This window comes from Anabrus simplex, chromosome 2 (assembly GCF_040414725.1).
Source record: "Anabrus simplex isolate iqAnaSimp1 chromosome 2, ASM4041472v1, whole genome shotgun sequence".
Classification (NCBI taxonomy): Eukaryota; Metazoa; Arthropoda; class Insecta; order Orthoptera; family Tettigoniidae; genus Anabrus; species Anabrus simplex.
In genome coordinates, this window is record NC_090266.1 from 192807721 (window position 1) to 192829418 (window position 21698).

At 39.3% G+C, this 21698-nt stretch overlaps 1 protein-coding gene across 2 annotated transcripts in view; it reads left to right on the top strand.

Moving 5' to 3' along the window:
- LOC136862736 (putative fatty acyl-CoA reductase CG5065) overlaps positions 1 to 21698 on the top strand; it is a 331924-nt gene that overhangs the window by 137489 nt on the left and 172737 nt on the right. For both annotated transcript variants that reach the window (XM_067138961.2, XM_067138962.2), the window contains one exon: positions 13275 to 13501. In XM_067138961.2, coding sequence (XP_066995062.2) covers positions 13298 to 13501 — 204 coding nt within the window. In that variant the 5' untranslated portion in view covers positions 13275 to 13297. The remainder of the gene's footprint in view (positions 1 to 13274; positions 13502 to 21698) is intronic.

Below are 21698 nucleotides of genomic sequence, written 5' to 3' on the forward strand. Positions count from 1 at the left end.
GTGGGGAGTACTGATTACAATAGCAGACACACCCTTCCTCGGTCGCTAAAAATCGATATCAGTGAATATATATAGATCGACATACGAAAGTATATGCGTGTTTACAATATTGAAGACCTTCATTTACAGATTAACTTCTACTAAACGTACGTCATATCGACAAAGGATTATACCATAAGACACGCCGGATTTAGTGGCCTAAATGGCTGGTCCTATGATATGTCATCTATTCTTGGGTCAGATTGAGTTAGAAAAGTGGAACAGGGTAAAGGTTTTGTAAGATTATTTCACATTACATTACTTTTCGGATAATTATGTGACAGCTACATACATAGCATTTGGCTCACATATGCCTACTGGGTGGGCCAATTTTCGTGAAGAGTATGATGATTCTGTATTTCATATAAGTAATTGAAAGTATGAATTATGCATGTTATAATTCCAAATTCACTTAACATCGATTAATAGAGAAAAATCAAACGTAAAAGGGATACAGATACGGCAAAAAGTCATAAGACCAAGGTTGTAAATCATTCCAAATTGAACGGAGATTGTGCAATCCGTTATGTGATAGGAATTTCCGAAGGTCTGCACCATCATTAAAATTGCCTGCATATTTCGATATTCTTCGGGGATAAAAAGTGAAAAATTTAATGATCTAGGATGTTTTCCGTTCGTTACAGGCTAAAACGTATTTTGTCAAATTTCAATTATCTTCTTATTCTTCTGGCAGATTATGCAGCAATCTGGATTTTGGGTGAGGCGGGTAAAAATTAGGACTTTCAGGAAACAAAACCAAAAATTATGGAGATGGTCATTATTACCCCTTAAGCAGAAAGCTGTACGAAAATTTCGCCAAAATAGTCAGTGTAGAAGCACACAGTCGTTACGATTTGATTTATATAGATAAGGAATCTGCTCCATGTAAAATACCTTTTGGGCTATGTCTGCTGGACTTAACCTGCAAAAGTGACCATTCATGATATCTCCCTTATTAATCCTCCTGACGAAATAATGCACATGAAAAAAACAGGTTTAGAGGTGGAATTCCATCACGTTTGGTCGATTTCCAGTCAGGTTGGTCTTGTTCTGTGTATATTGTGGAAGAGTAAAATCACCATTTGTGTTCCCTATAAACCGCCAGTCCATTCCGGAACATGAAATGTTATTTATGATTAAAACCTACCTTTGGACAGGTGGATGCTAAATATCAATTTTGGTTCGAATGTCTTCAGTAGTTTTTAAGTTGTAAGGAATACGCTTTACACGCACCCGCTCGTGAGTTAAGTCCGATGGGACTTGTACAGAAAAACGGTCCGTTAATGATATCTCCCTTATTTATCCTCGTATCGAAATGATGCACATGAGAAAAAAAGGTTTAGAAATTAATTTCTACCAAGGTGGGTTGATTTCCATTAAGTTTGGTTGTGCATATTTTGTGGAAGTGCAAAATCACTGTTTCGGTTTCGTATAAACCCCCAGTCAGTTCAGGGATTTAGAAACAATATTTGCCCTAAAACCTATCAAGGACAGGTGTATTCTAAACATGAGTCTTGGTGGAAATACATCCAGTAGTTTGTAGCACTCGCGTACATACGGCGTAATTAAGGAAGAAAATAATACAGTTAAGAAAGTTGAAAGAAATAGAAAATGGATTATAACTGAGGACAGCCGGATAACGACAAATATGTAAATCCAAGTGAATGTATTAGAAAATCAAATGCCCCTCAATAAATTATGCTAGAGTGAGTTATGGATATAATAAAGCGGTAACAGAGGAGAAATTTAGGTCCAGTGATTCTTAGGTAAACAAATAAGAAGAAGATGACTAATGGTGTTATTACTTAATCTATTCGAGGGCGGTTATAACATCCAACGATATTCCGCCAATATCCCGCAGATAGGCCGATTGACGCCTCTCTTGCCTTCTACCCAAGGAACAACCACGAATTTAAAAGCATGATGAGGAAAATGGCAATACGTTACTTCCCTGCTAGCATGCAGTCAGAGACGTTGCGATGGTAACCTGTACGTTCGCTGTCGGTCTATCGGTCACTCAATGCAGAGCATGATACCAGCGGAAAATTGTAAATTTCTCCGTCATGTGAAGAGTAAGGTAAATTATGAACATAACGAAAGTTGTTTATAATGAAGAGACGTTTCACGTACGGTAAACTAAGTTTACAGAAAATCAATAGTATAAGAGAAAATGGAGGAACACCATTCTGGTTTTCCTATAATCCCCCGTCTATTCAAAGAGTTTAAAATGATATGCATATCGAAACCTTCCCCGGGATGAGTATGCTCTAATTATGAAGTTTGGTTGTGATCTATCGAGCCGTTTCGACGTGATGGTGGAAGAACCATTCTGGTTTTCCTATAAACCCCCCGAGTATTCAAAGATTTTAAAATGATATGCATATTGAAACCTTCCCCGGGATGAGTATACTCTAAATATGAAGTATGGTTGAGACCTATCCAGCCGTTTCAACGTGATGGTGGAACAGACAAACAGACAGACAAACAAACAGACAAACAGACAGACAAACAGACACGAAACGTAAAAACCACCGATTCGGTCTTGAGTTGACCTAAAACGGATAAATATCTGAAAAATTGGAAAAACAAAAGGAATTACAGACAGCGGACCCCCTACAATTTTATTTATATTGATAGACTGCATGTCTCTTATCGTTATCCGAGAAAGAGCATGGGGAGGTCCCCGTACGTTGTTTCCAATGTAAAGTGTTTGTTACGAATTTGTGATACGAGGGTATAACAGCAGGCTCACTTGCCTACTGCCATTCACAATCGGGTTGGGAAGTTTACATTATAATTGCAGGCCCCATTGCCTACTACGCGGACAGAATCGATTTGGGGAGTTTTCGTTAAAATGGGAGCCCCCCTTTCCTACTTCCAGACAGATTACAGTTGAGGAGTTTCTATTATAATGGCAGGCAATTACCCTACTATCACTGGAAATTGAGTTGTGCAGTTATCATTATAATGCCAGGCACATTTTCCTACTGCCAGCCAGCTTACTGCCAGTCACACCTAGTTGGTGAGTTTCCATCAAAATAGCAGGCCACTATGCCTAATGCCAGTCACATTTTAGATGAGGACATTTCTTTATAATGGCGGGCACCCTTGCCTACTGCCAAACACAATCGGGTAGGGGAGTTTTACACAAAACTGTATGCTCACTTGCCTTCTGCAAGTCAAATCGAGAAGGGAACTATTCATTACAATTGTAGGCCTTCCTTACTAATGACAGTTACACAGGAGTTGGAGAAGGAACCCTTTCCTACTGCCAGTCAAAGTCGGTGTGGGGAGTATTGATTAGAACAGCAGACCCACCCTTTCTCGATCACTAAAAATCGACATCAGTGAATATATATATAGATCGACATACGAAAGTATATGCCTGTTTACAATATTGAAGACCTTCATTTACAGATTAACTTCTACTAAACGTACGTCATATCGACAAAGGATTATACCATAAGACACGCCGGATTTAGTGGCCTAAATGGCTGGTCCTATGATATGTCATCTATTCTTGGGTCAGATTGAGTTAGAAACGTGGAACAGGGTAAAGGTTTTGTAAGATTATCTCACATTACATTACTTTTCGGATAATTATGTGACAGCTACATACATAGCATTTGGCTCACATATGCCTACTGGGTGGGCCAATTTTCGTGAAGAGTATGATGATTCTGTATTTCATATAAGTAATTGAAAGTATGAATTATGCATGTTATAATTCCAAATTCACTTAACATCGATTAATAGAGAAAAATCAAACGTAAAAGGGATACAGATACGGCAAAAAGTCATAAGACCAAGGTTGTAAATCATTCCAAATTGAACGGAGATTGTGCAATCCGTTATGTGATAGGAATTTCCGAAGGTCTGCACCATCATTAAAATTGCCTGCATATTTCGATATTCTTCGGGGATAAAAAGTGAAAAATTTAATGATCTAGGATGTTTTCCGTTCGTTACAGGCTAAAACGTATTTTGTCAAATTTCAATTATCTTCTTATTCTTCTGGCAGATTATGCAGAAATCTGGATTTTGGGTGAGGCGGGTAAAAATTAGGACTTTCAGGAAACAAAACCAAAAATTATGGAGATGGTCATTATTACCCCTTAAGCAGAAAGCTGTACGAAAATTTCGCCAAAATAGTCAGTGTAGAAGCACACAGTCGTTACGATTTGATTTATATAGATAAGGAATCTGCTCCATGTAAAATACCTTTTGGGCTATGTCTGCTGGACTTAACCTGCAAAAGTGACCATTCATGATATCTCCCTTATTAATCCTCCTGACGAAATAATGCACATGAAAAAAACAGGTTTAGAGGTGGAATTCCATCACGTTTGGTCGATTTCCAGTCAGGTTGGTCTTGTTCTGTGTATATTGTGGAAGAGTAAAATCACCATTTGTGTTCCCTATAAACCGCCAGTCCATTCCGGAACATGAAATGTTATTTATGATTAAAACCTACCTTTGGACAGGTGGATGCTAAATATCAATTTTGGTTCGAATGTCTTCAGTAGTTTTCAAGTTGTAAGGAATACGCTTTACACGCACCCGCTCGTGAGTTAAGTCCGATGGGACTTGTACAGAAAAACGGTCCGTTAATGATATCTCCCTTATTTATCCTCGTATCGAAATGATGCACATGAGAAAAAAGGTTTAGAAATTAATTTCTACCAAGGTGGGTTGATTTCCATTAAGTTTGGTTGTGTATATTTTGTGGAAGTGCAAAATCACTGTTTCGGTTTCGTATAAACCCCCAGTCAGTTCAGGGATTTAGAAACAATATTTGCCCTAAAACCTATCAAGGACAGGTGTATTCTAAATATGAGTCTTGGTGGAAATACATCCAGTAGTTTGTAGCACTCGCGTACATACGGCGTAATTAAGGAAGAAAATAATACAGTTAAGAAAGTTGAAAGTAATAGAAAATGGATTATAACTGAGGACAGCCGGATAACGACAAATATGTAAATGCCAAGTGAATGTATTAGAAAATCAAATGCCCCTCAATAAATTATGCTAGTGTGAGTTATGGATATAATAAAGCGGTAACAGTGGAGAAATTTAGGTCCAGTGATTCTTAGGTAAACAAATAATAAGATGATGACTAATGGTGATATTACTTAATCTATTCGAGGGCCGTTATAACATCCAACGATATTCCGCCAATATCCCGCAGATAGGCCGATTGACGCCTCTCTTTCCCTCTACCCAAGGAACAACCACGAATTTAAAAGCATATTGAGGAAAATGGCAATACGTTACTTCCCTGCTGGCATGCAGTCAGAGACGTTGCCATGGTAACCTGTAGGTTCGTTGTCGGTCTGTCGGTCACTCAATGCAGAGCATGATACCAGCGGAAAATTGTAAATTTCTCCGTCATGTGAAGAGTAAGGTAAATTATGAACATAACGAAAGTTGTTTATAATGAAGAGACGTTTCACGTACGGTAAACTAAGTTTACAGAAAATCAATAGTATAAGAGAAAATGGAGTAAACCCATTCTGGTTTTCCTATAACCGCTCGTCTATTCAAAGATTTTAAAATGATATGCATATCGAAACCTTCCCCGGGTTTAGTATACTCTAAATATGAAGTTTGGTTGAGATCTACCCAGCCGTTTAGACGTGATGGTGGAAAAACCATTCAGGTTTTCCTATAAACCCCCCGTCTATTCAAAGATTTTAAAATGATATGCATATCAAAACCTTCCGCGGGATGAGTGTACTCTAAATATGAAGTTTGGTTGTGATCTATCCAGCCGTTTCGACGTCATGGTGGAAAAACCATTCTGGTTTTCCTATAAACCCCCGTGTATTCAAAGATTTCAAAATGATATGCACATCGAAACCTTCCCCGGGATGAGTATACTCTAAATATGAAGTTTGGTTGAGATCTATCCAGCCGTTTCGACGTGATGGTGGAAAAACCATTCTAGTTATCAAAAAAAAACGTGTATTCAAAGATTTTAAAACGATATGCATATCGAAACCTTCCCCAGGATGAGTATACTCTAAATATGAAGTTTGGTTGAGATCTATCCAGCCGTTTCGACGTGATGGTGGAACAGACAAAGAGACAGACAGACAGACAAACAGACAAACAAACAGACACGAAACGTAAAAACCACCGATTTTGTCTTGAGTTGACCTAAAACGGATAAATATCTGAAAAATTGGCAAAACAAAAGAAATTACAGACAGCGGACCCCCTACAATTTTATTTATATTGATTATTATTTAATAAAAAAACTGTCTTTATTTGCTTTTTGAGCAATCTAGTGCCAGCGAATAAATCAACTTGAGCACCAATTGAATTATAAACCGATAATGTTTTAACCAGTGGTGAATTAGATTGATGGACTCTCCTAGGTCTTGCGATGTGAAATAGTACTTGCTGTCGTGATTTTACTTGTGGTACATGAAATGGGATTAAAGTAATTCTTGACAGTCAAGTTTTCCAGTCATAATTTTCCTCAATATTTGTAACGAAATTAATGTTTTCCTGTTTTTCAAAGGCGTGTAGTTGTACAAATTTCTCAAAAACTGGGTTGAAATGTCAAATGTACAAAAGACAGTTATTTATTTATTTATTTATTTATTTATTTATTTATTTATTTATTTATTTATTTATTTATTTATTTATTTATTTATTTATTTATTTATTTATTTATTTATTTATTTATTTATTTATTTATTTGGGATACCAAAACAGCGAGAAGCCGAATTACAGAGTTCCGTAAAGGAAAAATATATTTACAGTGAAGTAGCACAAGGCAAACTTAAAAAAATAAGTGGAAGAACAATGAGGAAAAAACATCTAATGATAAAAATAGAGGGAACAATTAAAAAGTAACAAATTAACAATAGAGACAAAACAATTAAAAAAACATAAAGGCAAAAGAAACAACGAGGAAAAATGAACATGGAACGTAAAACGAAGAGAAGAACTTATAGCCAGGCACAGTAAGATAAATACAGATATAACCACATAAGTAATGGTATAGTACAGTACAAAGTAAATAAATAAATGAATATTACATCATGTACAAAAGAGAAGACAGCAATGAGAAGAGAAAAAATGAATATGAAGAAAATTAACTAGGTTAAGTTGAGGAAGAATCGATTAAAGGATGCATTCGAAGAAAAAACGTCCAAGTTCCTGTCAGAATATAAAGAGTTAAGGAGGTTTGGTATGCGGATAAATAAACTTCTTTGAACGAGAGAGAGGTGGGAATACGGAATATGAAGGGGCGGATTAGTCCTGGTTTTGCGAGTTGGAACATGTAAGGAAAAGAAGGATGCAGGTTCGGGAGAACGAAATAAACTGTTAACAGCGTTATATAGGAATCTAAGGTCGGCTACTTTCCTGCGACTAGATAACGGGCGAAGGTTTAACTTATCTAGTATCTGATTATTGCTCAAGCTTCGACAATCAGATACTCTGTCTCTAACAATGGCACAGAAGAATGACTGCACACGGTCTATGTGATTCAGATTAGTGGGATTAGTGGGTGAAGAAGTAGACCAAATAGGGGACGCGAATTCAATAATCGGTAGGATGCAAGATACATAGTAGGCTCGGAGGGCGTGGACATCGGTGATGTCAGAAAATCTATACAACAAACCGAGAAGTGACATTGCTCGTGCGGTTATCTTTTGTATATGGGGGACAAATAACAATTTGCTGTCAAACAACACTCTTAAGTCATTTTGTTCTGTTAGAGTTGGGAACGGGTTACCGAGGAGGGAGTATTTACTGAGAATTGGGGATTTACGAAGCGTGATCAAAATAGAGGAACACTTGGTAGGATTAGGCTTAAGACGCCATGTGGAGCACCATTCAGAGAGAGAGTTAAGAGCACTCTGTAAGGAGTTTACGTCTGATAATGAATTGATTTGTTTGAATATTTTACAGTCATCAGCAAATAGTAGAATATCATAAGAAACGGAGGATATAGTATTAATGAGATAGTCAATAAATAAGACAAAAAGAAGTGGACCTAGAACACTGCCCTGTGGGATGCCAGAATGTACCATAACAAGAGTCGAACTGAATCCATCAAGAACCACACGCTGAGCTCTGGTATCGAGGAAGCTCTGCAGGAGAGTTAGGAAGCGACCATGGATATTAAAACGTTCTGAGAGTTTACAGGAAAGAAGTGCGTGGTCTACGGTATCAAAAGCCTTTGCAATATCAATGTAGCACACGTCCAGCTGAGAAACGGCATCAAGAGCAGATGTTGCACGATGGAGAAGAACGGCCAGATTAGTTAGGCAGGAGCTACCAGGAAGAAAACCATGCTGCTGGGATGATATATAAGGAAATGTGAAAGAAAGAAGACGCTGGTGGATAACCTTTTCACAGATGAGTGACAGTGTGGGTAATATAGAAATCGGACGATAGTTTCTGACATCAGACCTCTTTCCACTTTTAAAAACAGGGGTGATGTTAGCGATTTTCCAATCGTCAGGAAAGTAGCTGGCTAAGAAGCAACGGTTAAATATAACAGCAATGGGATGGGCAAGAGTCGTAGGGGTATTCTTAAGGAAGATAGGACTGAGACCATCCGGACCAGTAGGTTTTATTTTCTGGCAGGGAGGAAAGTAAAGAATAGACTTCTGACTCAGAGGTGGAAAGATTACCGGGACTGTGAGAAGGAACAGAATCAATACACGGAAAATCTGGGAACTGAACAGGTGAAACAAAATTAGACGCAAAGTAATCGTTGAAAATTTCCGGTGTATTACTACCACTGGCTACATTATCACCCCAAGTCACTGTGTCTGGCACACGCTTTGTATTTTTTCTGCTGTTTATCAGAGACCAGAATAATATCTTAGAAATATATTTTGTACAGTCTCAGTGCGACATGTTCGGTCCTTATCAAGGGGTCCCAGATTACCGATGAATATTCTGATTTGCTTCGTACTAAACTTATGTACAACTTAACAGTCACTTCCGGTTGAGTAAATAATTTGGAGTTTCTAATAACAAAACCAAGCATCTTGTCCAATAGATTCATCACTTTAGCAATATGGCTATTAGAAGATAATTTATTGTAGAAAATATTTCGTAAATCATCAATAGACAGTACACTTTCAAGTGTTATTTCACCAATACAATACGTCGGATTTATATATTCCTTTTATCTGGCAAGTGCCAGAACGTTACACTTCTTAACATTTAGAAGTAATTTATTGCTTCACAACATAATATAATATCCTGTTGCAAATCATTCACGTCACTGCATGTATATATATGGTTTTATATAACTTTACGTCGTCAGAAAACAACAAACAATCAGAGTAACGTATTATTCCAGGCAAATCATTAACTACCTATATTGATAAATAGGCGAGGTCCAAGATTGGGCCCTTGCGGCACATCGGCGGAACTAACAAAATTATGTGAAATTTCTCTTTTGAAACAAAGAGATTACTGCCTATATTTTGAATAGGAACATAATAACCGATGTAATGGTTTAGAAACTCCAAACTGATGCAGCTTTGTCGAAATAATTTTATGGACCACCTTATCAAAGGCTTTTTCTAGATCCATATATGTTATACCGGTTCTTCTATTTGTGTCTAATGCATTGTATATCTTTTGAATAAAACCCAGCATGTTATTAATGACAGATTTGCCGGGCATAAAGCCATGCTGATATTGTGAGAGGTCTACCTTAATATGGTCGTAAATCCTAGATTACAGTATGTGCTCATATACCTTTGCTATATCACTAATTACTGAAACAGGGTGATGGTTTGCTAACATCTTTGAGTACTCTCCCTTTTGTATTGGAGTAATGTTTGCCATTTTCCACTTTTCATGGAAGCAGGATGTCTTTAAAGAAATATTGAAAATGAAGGTTAACTGAGCAACCAGTATGTCAGCAAAGCCCTTGATTATATATGGTAGAATGCCATCAGGTCCACTGGATTTTACAGTTTTTAACATTTTATTAATAACTGTTCTTACTTCGTCTACCGTTATGCTAGTGATGTTCAATTTATTGAACCTGGGTCGAACAGAAACTTCATTCAAAGAAATATGTTCCACGTTCCCTGTTGACATACATCGATGGAAAATGCTCGTCAAACCCGTCTGCAATATTTCCAGGCGTATAACAATAAAATTTTCATTCAGTAGAAATGAGTTGTGATATGAACGTGACTCCCACTTACTTTTAACATACGTCCAAAACTGACTAATATTATTCTTAACTCCACTTTCTAAATTATGAATATTAACCGCATAAGCCACGTGTAATTTTATAATCAGTTCCGATTGGAGCTGTCTAAATCTCTTATCGTAATAGTTCGAAAATATTCTTGTGAAAAAATAGCACATCTTTATTTTTATGGACTGAATAATCTCACGTGTGAACCAAACTGGATATCTGGAGTTTCGAGTGACTTCCTGCTTTGGAACGCAGTTTTTGAAATATTCGTACAGTGATGTATGAAAGAAATCACAAGCAAGATAAATATTTTTAAAGGAATAAAAGAAACTCCAGTCGAAGTCTCGTATTTTACAATAGAGCCACAAAAATCAGCCTTTTTAAAGTTGTAATATTCGCCATTAATTCTGGAGGCAATTGAATCTTTTTAATGGGTGATAAAACTAAGCAATACCGAGCTCGATAGCTGCAGTCGCTTAAGTGCGGCCAGTATCCAGTATTCGGGAGATAGTAGGTTCGAACACCACTGTCGGCAGCCCTGAAAATGGTTTTCCGTGGTTTCTCATTTTCACACCAGGCAAATGCTGGGGCTGTACCTTAATTAAGGCTACGGCCGCTTCCTTCCCACTCCTAGGCTTTTCCTGTCCCATCGTCGCCGTAAGACCTATCTGTGTCGGTGCGACGTAAAACAACTAGCAAAAAAAAACTAAACAATGTGCAGGGTGATGTAAATCTTCAGGTACCAACGTGAATTCGTCATGCTTCATTTGAACTTGAAATTACCTAATACTAAATATAATGTCCTGAAATTACAATTTTGAGTATTGTTACCTCATGTTAATCCAAGATAAGAGATGAACTGAAATCTACGACGACTGGTCATTGATCCTTCATTAAAGTTATAACTGGTATTGATGACTTCAGGTATGTTGAAATCACCGACAATAAGGCAGTCAGATGTTATAAGACCCTCTATTTTTCAACGTAATTAACGTATCCTTCATATACAGAAAGTTTAGAAGAGGGAGTAATGTACACAGCATTTGTAAATACTTACGAGTATGACCCTGAATGGAAAGAGTTATTGACTCACACCGTTGCTCGTTTAGAACACAGTTTGGATTTGTAGCCCTTTTTCACAGCTGCTAAAACTCCACCACGTCTAGTCTTCCCAGATAAAATCATATCCCTGTCATTTCTGAACACTATATAGCGATCATCGCAGTACTCAATATCCATGATATCCTGACCCTAAAAAGCTCTCTGTCAGTACACTTACACCATAATCACAACAAATGAAACTTTTAAAAAATGCAGCAGATTTTTTCTTAAGCCACGAATATTTTGATAATAAATGGCTAATTCATTCAGACACATGTTCAAATATCAGTAGAAGATTATAAATACTAGAAAAAAAGAAACAAATATTTACGCAAAAATAACTCAGTAATTTCAAAGAAAAGTTAAATAAATGTACATCCAAATACATGGAGATCACTTCTTATTCAGGGCCTCATTATTACTTATAACATGTATAGGACTTCCGTCTACACTCTTATTCATGATCTTTCCACTTCTACCAACCCAGAGGTATTTATAGTCCTTTTCACGTTGCAACTGCTTCGCCTTTCAAATAAAACTTTTCTAGCTGGGGCGAGTGACTGATTGATATAGACTGGGTTGGGAGTTGACAGTCCAATCTGTGTTGTGGATAAGGTTCACTTGAACTTGGGCCTGGCGAGTAATTGTTCTTTATGGGTCCTTCTAACAAATTTAACTATAATGCCAGAAGTTGGACGATTAGTGACCTCTTTCAATCGATGACAAGCATCAATCACGTCCTCCTTCAAATCTAAGTTCAAAGCCTTGCCTATATTGATAACAGTCGGCATAACATCCTCACTGGGAGACTCGGAAACACAAAATATTTCGACAGTGAATGTTGTTCAAGGTCATCACACCTCATGGCAAGATTTGTGCATTATCAGGTATGTGAGGAGGAACATAACCATTTCATACCACCCACACTCAAAGTTCTAACCACATGGTTTATTCCATACGAAAGGCATACTCATAGCTCTGACAACTTCAATACACTGGTACACACATACATATAGAAAGGACTGGAACACGGAGCACATACGTCAGAACAACTGACTACGTCCATGGACATTGTATAACACCAAAGCATAAATCATCTCATACAAAGTATGAGTATGAGTCAACATTGATCCTTAACAAAGATTATTCACCATGTTCGTCAGTCATCTATTTCCTATGACCAAACTGTCTATAATCGTTTGTTGCCTGTCTAATATTTCCTGTCGTTTCCTAACAAGTTTACTGTTTTCATTCAGTCTCTCATGACAACCATAAATCGAATTGCTCAGTTGTCGCTCAGTGTCAGTAATAGACCCGTTTACACTGTCCAGCTTCTCCTGCATAGTTAGCAGTAGTTTATAAATATCACCAGCAGATGGCACCATTTCCGCATTAGTATGCAAACACACACGCCTCTTGCCAGAACACTGTTTATACCTCCATACCTGAACCTGTGACAATATACACTCCACATCTGCTTCCTTAAGTTTCACACACTTGCTATGAAACCAATTACTACAATCACTGCACTGAATTTTTGCTGTTACATCTTGCCTAGGCACTGCTTTTGAACGTTCCACGCAGGTACTCATCGCTACACTATTTCGATATATCGACTTGACTTGACAAAAGAACGTGACAGTGAGGATACCCCGACACATCACGTTAATTAGGTTGGCAACACTGGTGTTCACAAACACATTACGACTATAAAACTGCACGATTAAGCAATTACATGAATATCTACCGATCTAATGTATGTATTGAATAGTCCTATGCAACTTACTGCAGCAGTAGAAACATGTTTTAGGCGTCTAACTTCAATATACACCAGAAAATAACACAATTAATATGGAATACGAACCGGCACGACCTCAGCCAATTATGACTTCATTATAATGACTGTGTAATTAACTGTAACTGTTTTCTTTCATTGTTTCAGAATATTAAAATCATCACTCCAAGATGACAGACGAGGTGGAGCTCTCCATCGTAGACTTCTTCAAAGGGAGATCATTGTTCATCACTGGAGGGTCTGGATTTATGGGAAAGGTTCTGGTAGAAAAATTGCTGTACTGCTGTCCTGATGTCAAAAATATCTTCCTCCTTTTACGGCCCAAAAGAGACAAGCAGCCTAATGCACGCATTGAAGAGATGTTCAAGCTGCCGGTGAGTAAGAGATACCATCCACCTTACATTACTTTCTTACAGCATATGAAGTATGAACAGTCTGGACTTCTTGTCATCTACTAAACTTAAGTTGCTTTCTCTATTTTGATTGATATTCGAGATTAACGAGCTCATTTTTGCCATATGTCGATACAGAGCTCCCTTCACGTTTTACTGAAACCTTCGAATAGTTTAATGCACGTTGGGAACTTAACAAAAATGTTGGTTGGAACATGCAGAGTGGAGACATTGTTAGGGAATCCTATATAGGCCTACAGTAATGTAACTAGCAATATGAGTAGGGTATGTACTATGCCGAATCTTCAGTCTGAAAACTTGTTGAATCCGCAACAGTTCGGTGGATGTGTTAGTTGATTGACAAGTTTTCATGAGGCTCAATTGTCTTGAAGTTAAAACCAAATTAATAATGATTAATGAACAGGTAAAATAAACACTAATTGATGACCTGAATTCCAAATCAAAAATGTAAAAATTTCAGGAAAGAGGAAAATCTGAATATTTATGTTGTGTTGGTTTTGATCTATACATCATTAATTCAGCATTTGATTTTTTCTGAAGTTGCTAGCTTCTACATCAGTGTAGTCACATAGTTATATTATTGTGGATTTCTTACAATAATACAGGAGATCCTTCGCCTAAGTTGACACCAGTACTTAATTAAGTATCTAAGGGAGGAGTGTGAAGGTGGACTGAATGTGCATTGCTACATATAAGATTTGAACACCACAATGTTGTCATGTATTTAAAATTAAATTGTTCCCTGTTGGTAGGAGTGATGTATCCAAGGGACAGATTTTGCCACAGGATTTTGAGTTATCTTGGGTGACTGCGACGCTAGGTGAGAATGGAAATTGGGGAAGGGTGTCCCGTCCAGTTATAGAGGTCGTCATCCAGGAATGGGGGGGGGGGGTGAGTAGGCGGGGTACTAAAGAGGACCGGGTACTATGATGAACTAAACCTTCGAGTGGGGTGAAGGTAAAGTTTGTCTTCAGACCTGAGTGGGAGGTTTGGTAATGCAAGTTTAAAGTTTGATTGGCAGCTGCTTGGAGTTGTTCAAGGACGAAGAAACGTTGAAAGGGGTGGATACTGCGTAGGGATATGGTAATGAACCGGATTAGGTCCTTTAATGTAGGTGGCGGAAAGATAGAGCGGTTGGAGGCAGTGTGGGACGCAATCGTACGGATGAGGGCCACGAGATCCGGTCGCTTGACGGGAGGGGATGGAGGGGCCTTACGTTTGCGAGAATACGTGGGGTGAGTGTCCCCGCAGGTATAACATTTGGGGGGGAGTTGAAGATGAAGACATTTGGAGATGTGATGCAATTGGGAACAGTGAGCGCAGGCTGCTTGTGCAGTGGTGCATCGCGCCATGGGTTGCTGATTGTAAACGAAATATCTGTCACAACGGATGGGCTGAGGGGGAGGGCTTTAGAGTATTCCACCCTATGATGACGCCGAAAAATGGAAACTCCACTGGTGATGACGCGATCTATGTCCTTGGCAGTGGAAAGGAGGATGCGGACCAGGAAGGTTGGCCGGAGGAATTAAAAATGCGAAAGGCCTTCCGAATCGGAACGCCTTCCGCATTAAGCTCGTTGAGAATACGTCAACGGAGATGACCGTGTCCACCCCACGAACCATGCAACTGATTAAACTGTGACGGGGATTGGGGGCGATGCTTTAAATGTTGGAGTGGAGAGGGGTTTAAAAGGTACTGATGACCCTAAATGAGCTGCACCTATCGTTTGAGTGAGTCTCTGAGCAGCGGCATCTCCATTGAGTTTGATGAGCATCCCTCTAGAAGTAGGTCGAATGTCAGCAATATCTTCACGTCCCATATTGAAGCGGAGTAAGGTTTTTAATATGTGGTCCGGGAACTGAAATCTGGGGTGGAATTGAGCAGGAGAAACATATGCGTACCAGTAGGGGGTGACTGAAGTAAGAGGAGGTTGGTGATGGGTCGGCGAGTTCTGGAGGTGGGGAGGTCGGATGAGGCAGGTGAGTCCCGGAGAGGCAGTCGATTTTCACTGTTCATAGACATTAGTTTGTGCCCCGGTGAGGGGGGGTTCAGGAGGCAGTGATGGTGGAGCCATAGCACGACGGCGGGGTGCCGGTTCTTCCTCAGCAGGGAGTAGTGAAGCTGTGCGCTTAGGCGATGTTCGAGCGTCGTCCCACTGGGGAGCTGGGTTCACAGGTAAGAACCGGGCCTCGTAGTTTGGAGCAGCGCGTGAAGACAGAATAGCCGTATGATAGGCAATGGTAGCTAACTCTGCACGTGAGGTGCCTGAAGTGGTGGTAGTCAGTGTGGTAGTTGTGGTGGTTACAGTGGTGTACATGATGTTGCTAAAAGTTCACTGCACTGTACCACTGAAATTGCCCAGTAAGGAAAAGTTGATATTCAGCTGGAGAGAAAGTGTACTGGTCTGTCTGTATGAAAGTCCGGAGAAACACTGTAATTCGCCGAACCACCACTCGGCACCACTACAGAAGATCAAAAGTCCAGGGGTGAGACTCCACGAATACCACTCCGTCCACCTGTCACGAACACGTTTTCAAGCATCTATTAAATACCGTGTTGGATTTTGGTGTATGAGTTTCGTCGGACTGTGCGACGAAGGTTCTTATCCAATTCCGTTCCGCTGGATTGTAACCTTGGGGTAGATGACTGTTAATATTGAGTAGTTTCACCTTTTTATATCCTGCCTGTGTCGGTTGTTCTTTTAGGCGACCATAGTGCTGATCTTCAAGTTCGTGATGGAATCCATCGTCGATGCCGCAATCCAACGCTGAAATGCAACGAAATCTCCGTCTCATCTTCAGACTGATCGTATCTTCCTTTTTATAAAGATATGAAATGGCCAACTCTGTGCATAAACAGCACACTCCCGAGGCAATCGATGAAACATACCCTTGAAAGGTTAGCGGATCACGCGGACACCATATTCACAGACTCATTCAGCCATCTTCCGGCAATAGGAGTTAAATGAAACATTTGACTATTTGACTATGACTATGACTATTTGAGTCAAGGAAAGGATTTTTCGAAATACTGAATATCCTGAGATGGATTCCTTTCCATTTCTCGCTTATTAGAACCAACATGGAGCAACAACTTGCATTCGGGTGATAATATGATTTCACCTATCGGACAAACGTAGAAGGATCTGAATAGACAACTTCCACGGATCCCTCTATCGGCCTGGCATAGGAATTACAGCGACGTAGGCATCGTATTATTCGAATAAAGGATGCAAAGAAAGTACTTAATGAAATAAATATATATTTTTTGTAATTTTGAGATGAAGACCTTTCTTTTGACGTATAACACACAGGCGTTAGTCATGCGGTTTTCTCACAACGTTGTGTTACACGTTCAGATCATGTACGAGGGCAGATAAGAAAATAATTTGCACTTCCCAGTTATGACCATTTATTACACCACCTATACAACAGCAACACGACTATAACGACATACACTGTAACGTCACTTTTCCACATAGTTTCCAAGAGACTCCAAACATTTCTGCGAACGCACAACCAACTTGTCGATGCCGGCGACAGCGGCCTTCACCTCCTCATCGGTCTAGAAACGTCGACCACCGAGCTCCATTTTGAGCTTACCGAACAGATGAAAGTCACATGGGGCTAGGTCAGGATTGTAGGGTGGATGTTGCCAGACCTCCCACTTGAAACGCTACAGCTGTTCTCTCGTTTGGCGGGCCTTGTGAGGTGTTGCGTTATCGTGCAACAAAATCACACCGGCGCTCAATTTCCCCCGGCGCTTCTCTTTAATCGCTTTATGCAACCGGTGCAACGTTTGACAATACGATGCCGCGTTGATCGTTGTGCCTTTCGGCATGAATTCCACGTGAAGCAAACCCTCCATGTCAAAGAACACTGTCGCCATAACCCTACCGGCTGAAGGTTGAACCTTGGCCTTCTTTCGTTGCGTTGATGAGGGGTGCACCCATTCCATTGATGTTCGCTTCGTTTCGGAGGTGAAGTGGTGGACCCACGTTTCGTCGCCTGTGACGATTCGCCGCAGAAACCCGTTGCCGTCTGCGGCATAGCGTTGCAAAAATGCCAGGGAGCATTGGAAACGTTGTCCCTTGTGTTCATCGGTGAGAAGACGTGGGACCCATCTTTGACACACCTTACGATATCCAAGGTCCTCGTGAACAATGGCGAACACACTGCCATACGACATGTTCAGCTGCGTAGCGATTTCTCTCAGTTTAATGTGCCGGTTCAGTCTAATGATCGCATTCACACTGTTGACCTTCGCAATGGGTCCTGGACGTTGCGGGCCTGCCTTCGCGATGGTTGTCCGTGATATCCGTGCGTCCGGTTTCGAATTTCTGACACCAATTTACGATACCTTGCCGGGAAATGGCCCGCTCCCCATACACAGCACTAATTCCACGATGAATGTCCGTGCAATTCTTCCTTTTGGCCCATAGGAATCGGATTGTCGCACGCACCTCATATTTGGACTGAACGTCCAGTTGACGCGCCATTGCATTTGGCCGCTATTCACACAATACTAGACGAGACACCACAGCGACCTGCCTAACAGACGTGTGGGCAGTGTCTGTCCCTTTCTCCGCTGTGCCCACGTTTGTGACACACAGCGCGCTGCTGCGGCGCGTTAGTGCAACTAACCTTTTGGTCCACCTACGTATATAGACAAGCAAGATACCCGTTCTTCGCTACGGCTTTTAAATGAAAGTTATTATTCAAAGTTTTACATTTTGGAGAGTCCACTGTCAGCTGAGACTGTAAAACACGTCCTCCGTTCGTACGTCAAACGGTTTTGGGGAATGGTTATTTATTTTATAATATACCACTCACTTGAACCCCGTACGTAAGAATTTGACTGCTTTAAACCATATCTGATTTAACATCTAGAACACAAAAGCGACCAACCTGTGAAATGTTGATTTTCTAATGGAGAAATGAATACCTTCTTTAAGGGGTGAATGTTTCGAAATATTTATTAATATCTAGGATATAGAAGACAACCCTTCAAAAAACAAGTTATGTTAGTGCCTGAAAGGGTTTTGGAAGAATTGATATTGTGCTTTTGAGCGTCAGCCACCATCTAAACCCCACAGGAGGGACATTTTTGAAGTATACGGTATTTTACACCTAGGACATAGAAGAAGACCCTTCTCGTAAAATTACAACTTTGTACGCCAAACGGGTTTGGAAGGATGAATAATTTAGTTTACGGAACTAAGTTCATTTGAATTTTTTGGTGGAACGCTTAAACATATTTCCTATTTCACACCTACAATTTAAAATATATACCGCTATTTTGAATTTTGTCTTCGTACGTTAAACCGTTTCGGAGGAAGGAATTAATATATTTGTTTTCGGATCATAACCCACATTTAACTCTCTGAGGGGTTAAATTTGTTTCAAACCTTCTGTTATTTAACACCTAGGATGCCATTTGACATTTTAACTTCGTAATTCAAACGGTTTATTATAAACATATATTTTAATAATAATAATAATAATAATAATAATAATAATAATAATAATAATAATAATAATAATAATAATAATGGTTTTACTTCCCACTAACTACTTTTCCGGTTTCCGGAAACGCCGAGGAGCCGGAATTTAGTTCCACAGGAGTCCCCTCACGTGCCAGTAAACCTACCAACACGAGACTTATTTGAGCACCTTCTAATACCACCGGACTGAGCCAGGATCGAACCTGCCAAGTTGGGGTCAGAAGGCCAGCGCCTCAACCGTCTCAGCCACTCAGCCCGGCAAACGTATATTTTTGTCATTATTGCTCATCCCCCAGTCAAAACCCCTTACGGGTGTATTGTTTTAAGTCCATTTCTTATTTGTATCCTCATAAAAAGAATACAACTCCTTTTAATCCCCCCCTTCTGTTATTGTCCTCCCCGCACCTCAAAAATTTTGTTTCTTTATCAGTAACATCCTTTGCTTTTTGTGATATATGTATTGTCATACAAAGAATTACACTCATTTTTATTCATTTACCCACCCTTAATTGGATTTTCCGAAAACAATAGAATGCGTGTTTCTTTATTTTCAAAGAAGATTCCAAATACCAGTTTTCACGTCTGTAACTTCTTCAGATTTTGAGATACCAGTATCCTAATAAAAATAATTCAACCCCTCTTTCAGTCCTTTTTACCTTTTTTTCCGAAAACAAGTAAGTACGTGTTACTGTATGTTTAAAAGAGATTAAAAATACCAATTTTCACGTGTGTAACAACTTTAGTTTTTATTAGATGTATGTATTCTCATACAATTAAGTCAATTAATTTTTTCAATCCTTTAACCCCCAAATCCCCTTCATTGGATTTTCCGAGAATACGTGTTTGTTTACTTTTAAAGCAGATTCCAAAAATCAAATTTCACGTGTGTAACACCTTCATTTTTGAGATATCAGTAGCCTAATTAAAAGAATTCAACACCATTTTCTGTCAACTTTACCCACCCCACCCCTACCCGAGTGGTATTTCCGAAAACTAAAAATACACGTTTCTTTATTTTTAATAGAATTAAAAAATACCATTTTTCACTTCTGTAACATGTTAAGTTTTTTAGATATACTGTAGAAAATCTCATTTTAAAATTTCACCCCTTTTTAGTTCCCCTTAAGTGGAGTTTCCAAAGACAAATCACCTATGTTTCTTTACACTTACAGGAGATTCCAAATACCCACTTTTTACGTCTGTAACATTTTAAGCTTCTCAGATATTCTGTATATATATTCTTTCAAAAAATTCACCCCAATTTGCCACTCCTGTTTAACCGCCATTAATTGAATTTTCCAAAAACAAAAATATACGTGTTTCTTTATTTTTAAAGGAGATCCCATTTACAAATTTTCAGTTCTGTAATATCATCAGTTTCTGAGATATATGTATCCTCATTGAAGGCATTCAACCCATTATTCACCCTTTTACACCCCTCCTATTGGGATTTAGAGAAAACAAAGCGCGTTTTGGGGGGGAAACGATCTTGGGGGGGGGGGGGGCGCGGGAGGGAAAAGGAGTTGAATTCCTTTCATGAGGACACATAAATCAAAAACTGAAGAGGTTAGAGTGGTGATAATTGGTATTTAGAAGATCCTTTACTATTATAGGAACAAGTATTTTTTGCCTTAATATCACTTTGTGACGGGGGGGGGGGGAGTGTGAAAGGAAGTTAAAAAAGTGAATTATTTTTATGGGGATACTTATATCTCAAAACTGAAGGCAATAAACGTGAACATTGGTATTTGGAATCTCCTTTAAACATAAAGAAACACGCCTTCTTTTAATTTTGGGGGGGTGGGGTTAAATAAACTTAACGGCGGTGGGGTGTAAAAGGAGGTGAGACCAATTGATTTTACTGTTCATAATGTACTTATAAGGAGCCTCCGTTGCTCAGGCGGCAGCGCGCCGGCCTCTCACAGCTGGGTTCCGTGTTTCAAATCCCGGTCACTCCATGTGACATTCGTGCTGGACAAAATGGAGGCGGGACAGGTTTTTCTCCGGATACTCCGGCTTTCCCTGTCATCATTCATTCCAGCAACACTGTCCAATATTTCATTTCATTTGTCACTCATCGATCATTGCCCCAGAGGGGAGCTTCGGCAGCCGGCACAATTCCTATTGTCGCCGCTAGATGGGGCTTTATTTATTCCATCCCTGAGCCTGTCGAATGATAGGAAACAGGCTGTAGACTTTCGATGTACTTATTCTGATCATAAACCGATCATTTTTAATCTTTCCTGGGTTCTTTTTCAACAGCCATCTTTTCCTTCGGAGAACGTTCTTAGATTACAGTAGATTCTCCTGGCATATAAATAAAAATTTAAACACATTTGAAATAAACGATAGGAATGAGATTGGCCGTCAAATTGTTCACCTCTATAATAAGGTCAATAATACACGGAGGTATGTCATTCGTATCGCCAGAAATCCCGCACACTTGCCTACGCGCGACAATGGTGCTGGTCACATTGTCAACAATGACAATAGCAGCAGATGTAATTTACCGCCAAGTAGCGGTCTTGCATATTGCTGTGTGGTCCAGAACAAATAATAATAATAATAATAATAATAATAATAATAATAATAATAATAATAATAATAATAATAATGTTCTGGACCGTCGTCACATGTGCGGACCACGCTGGAAAC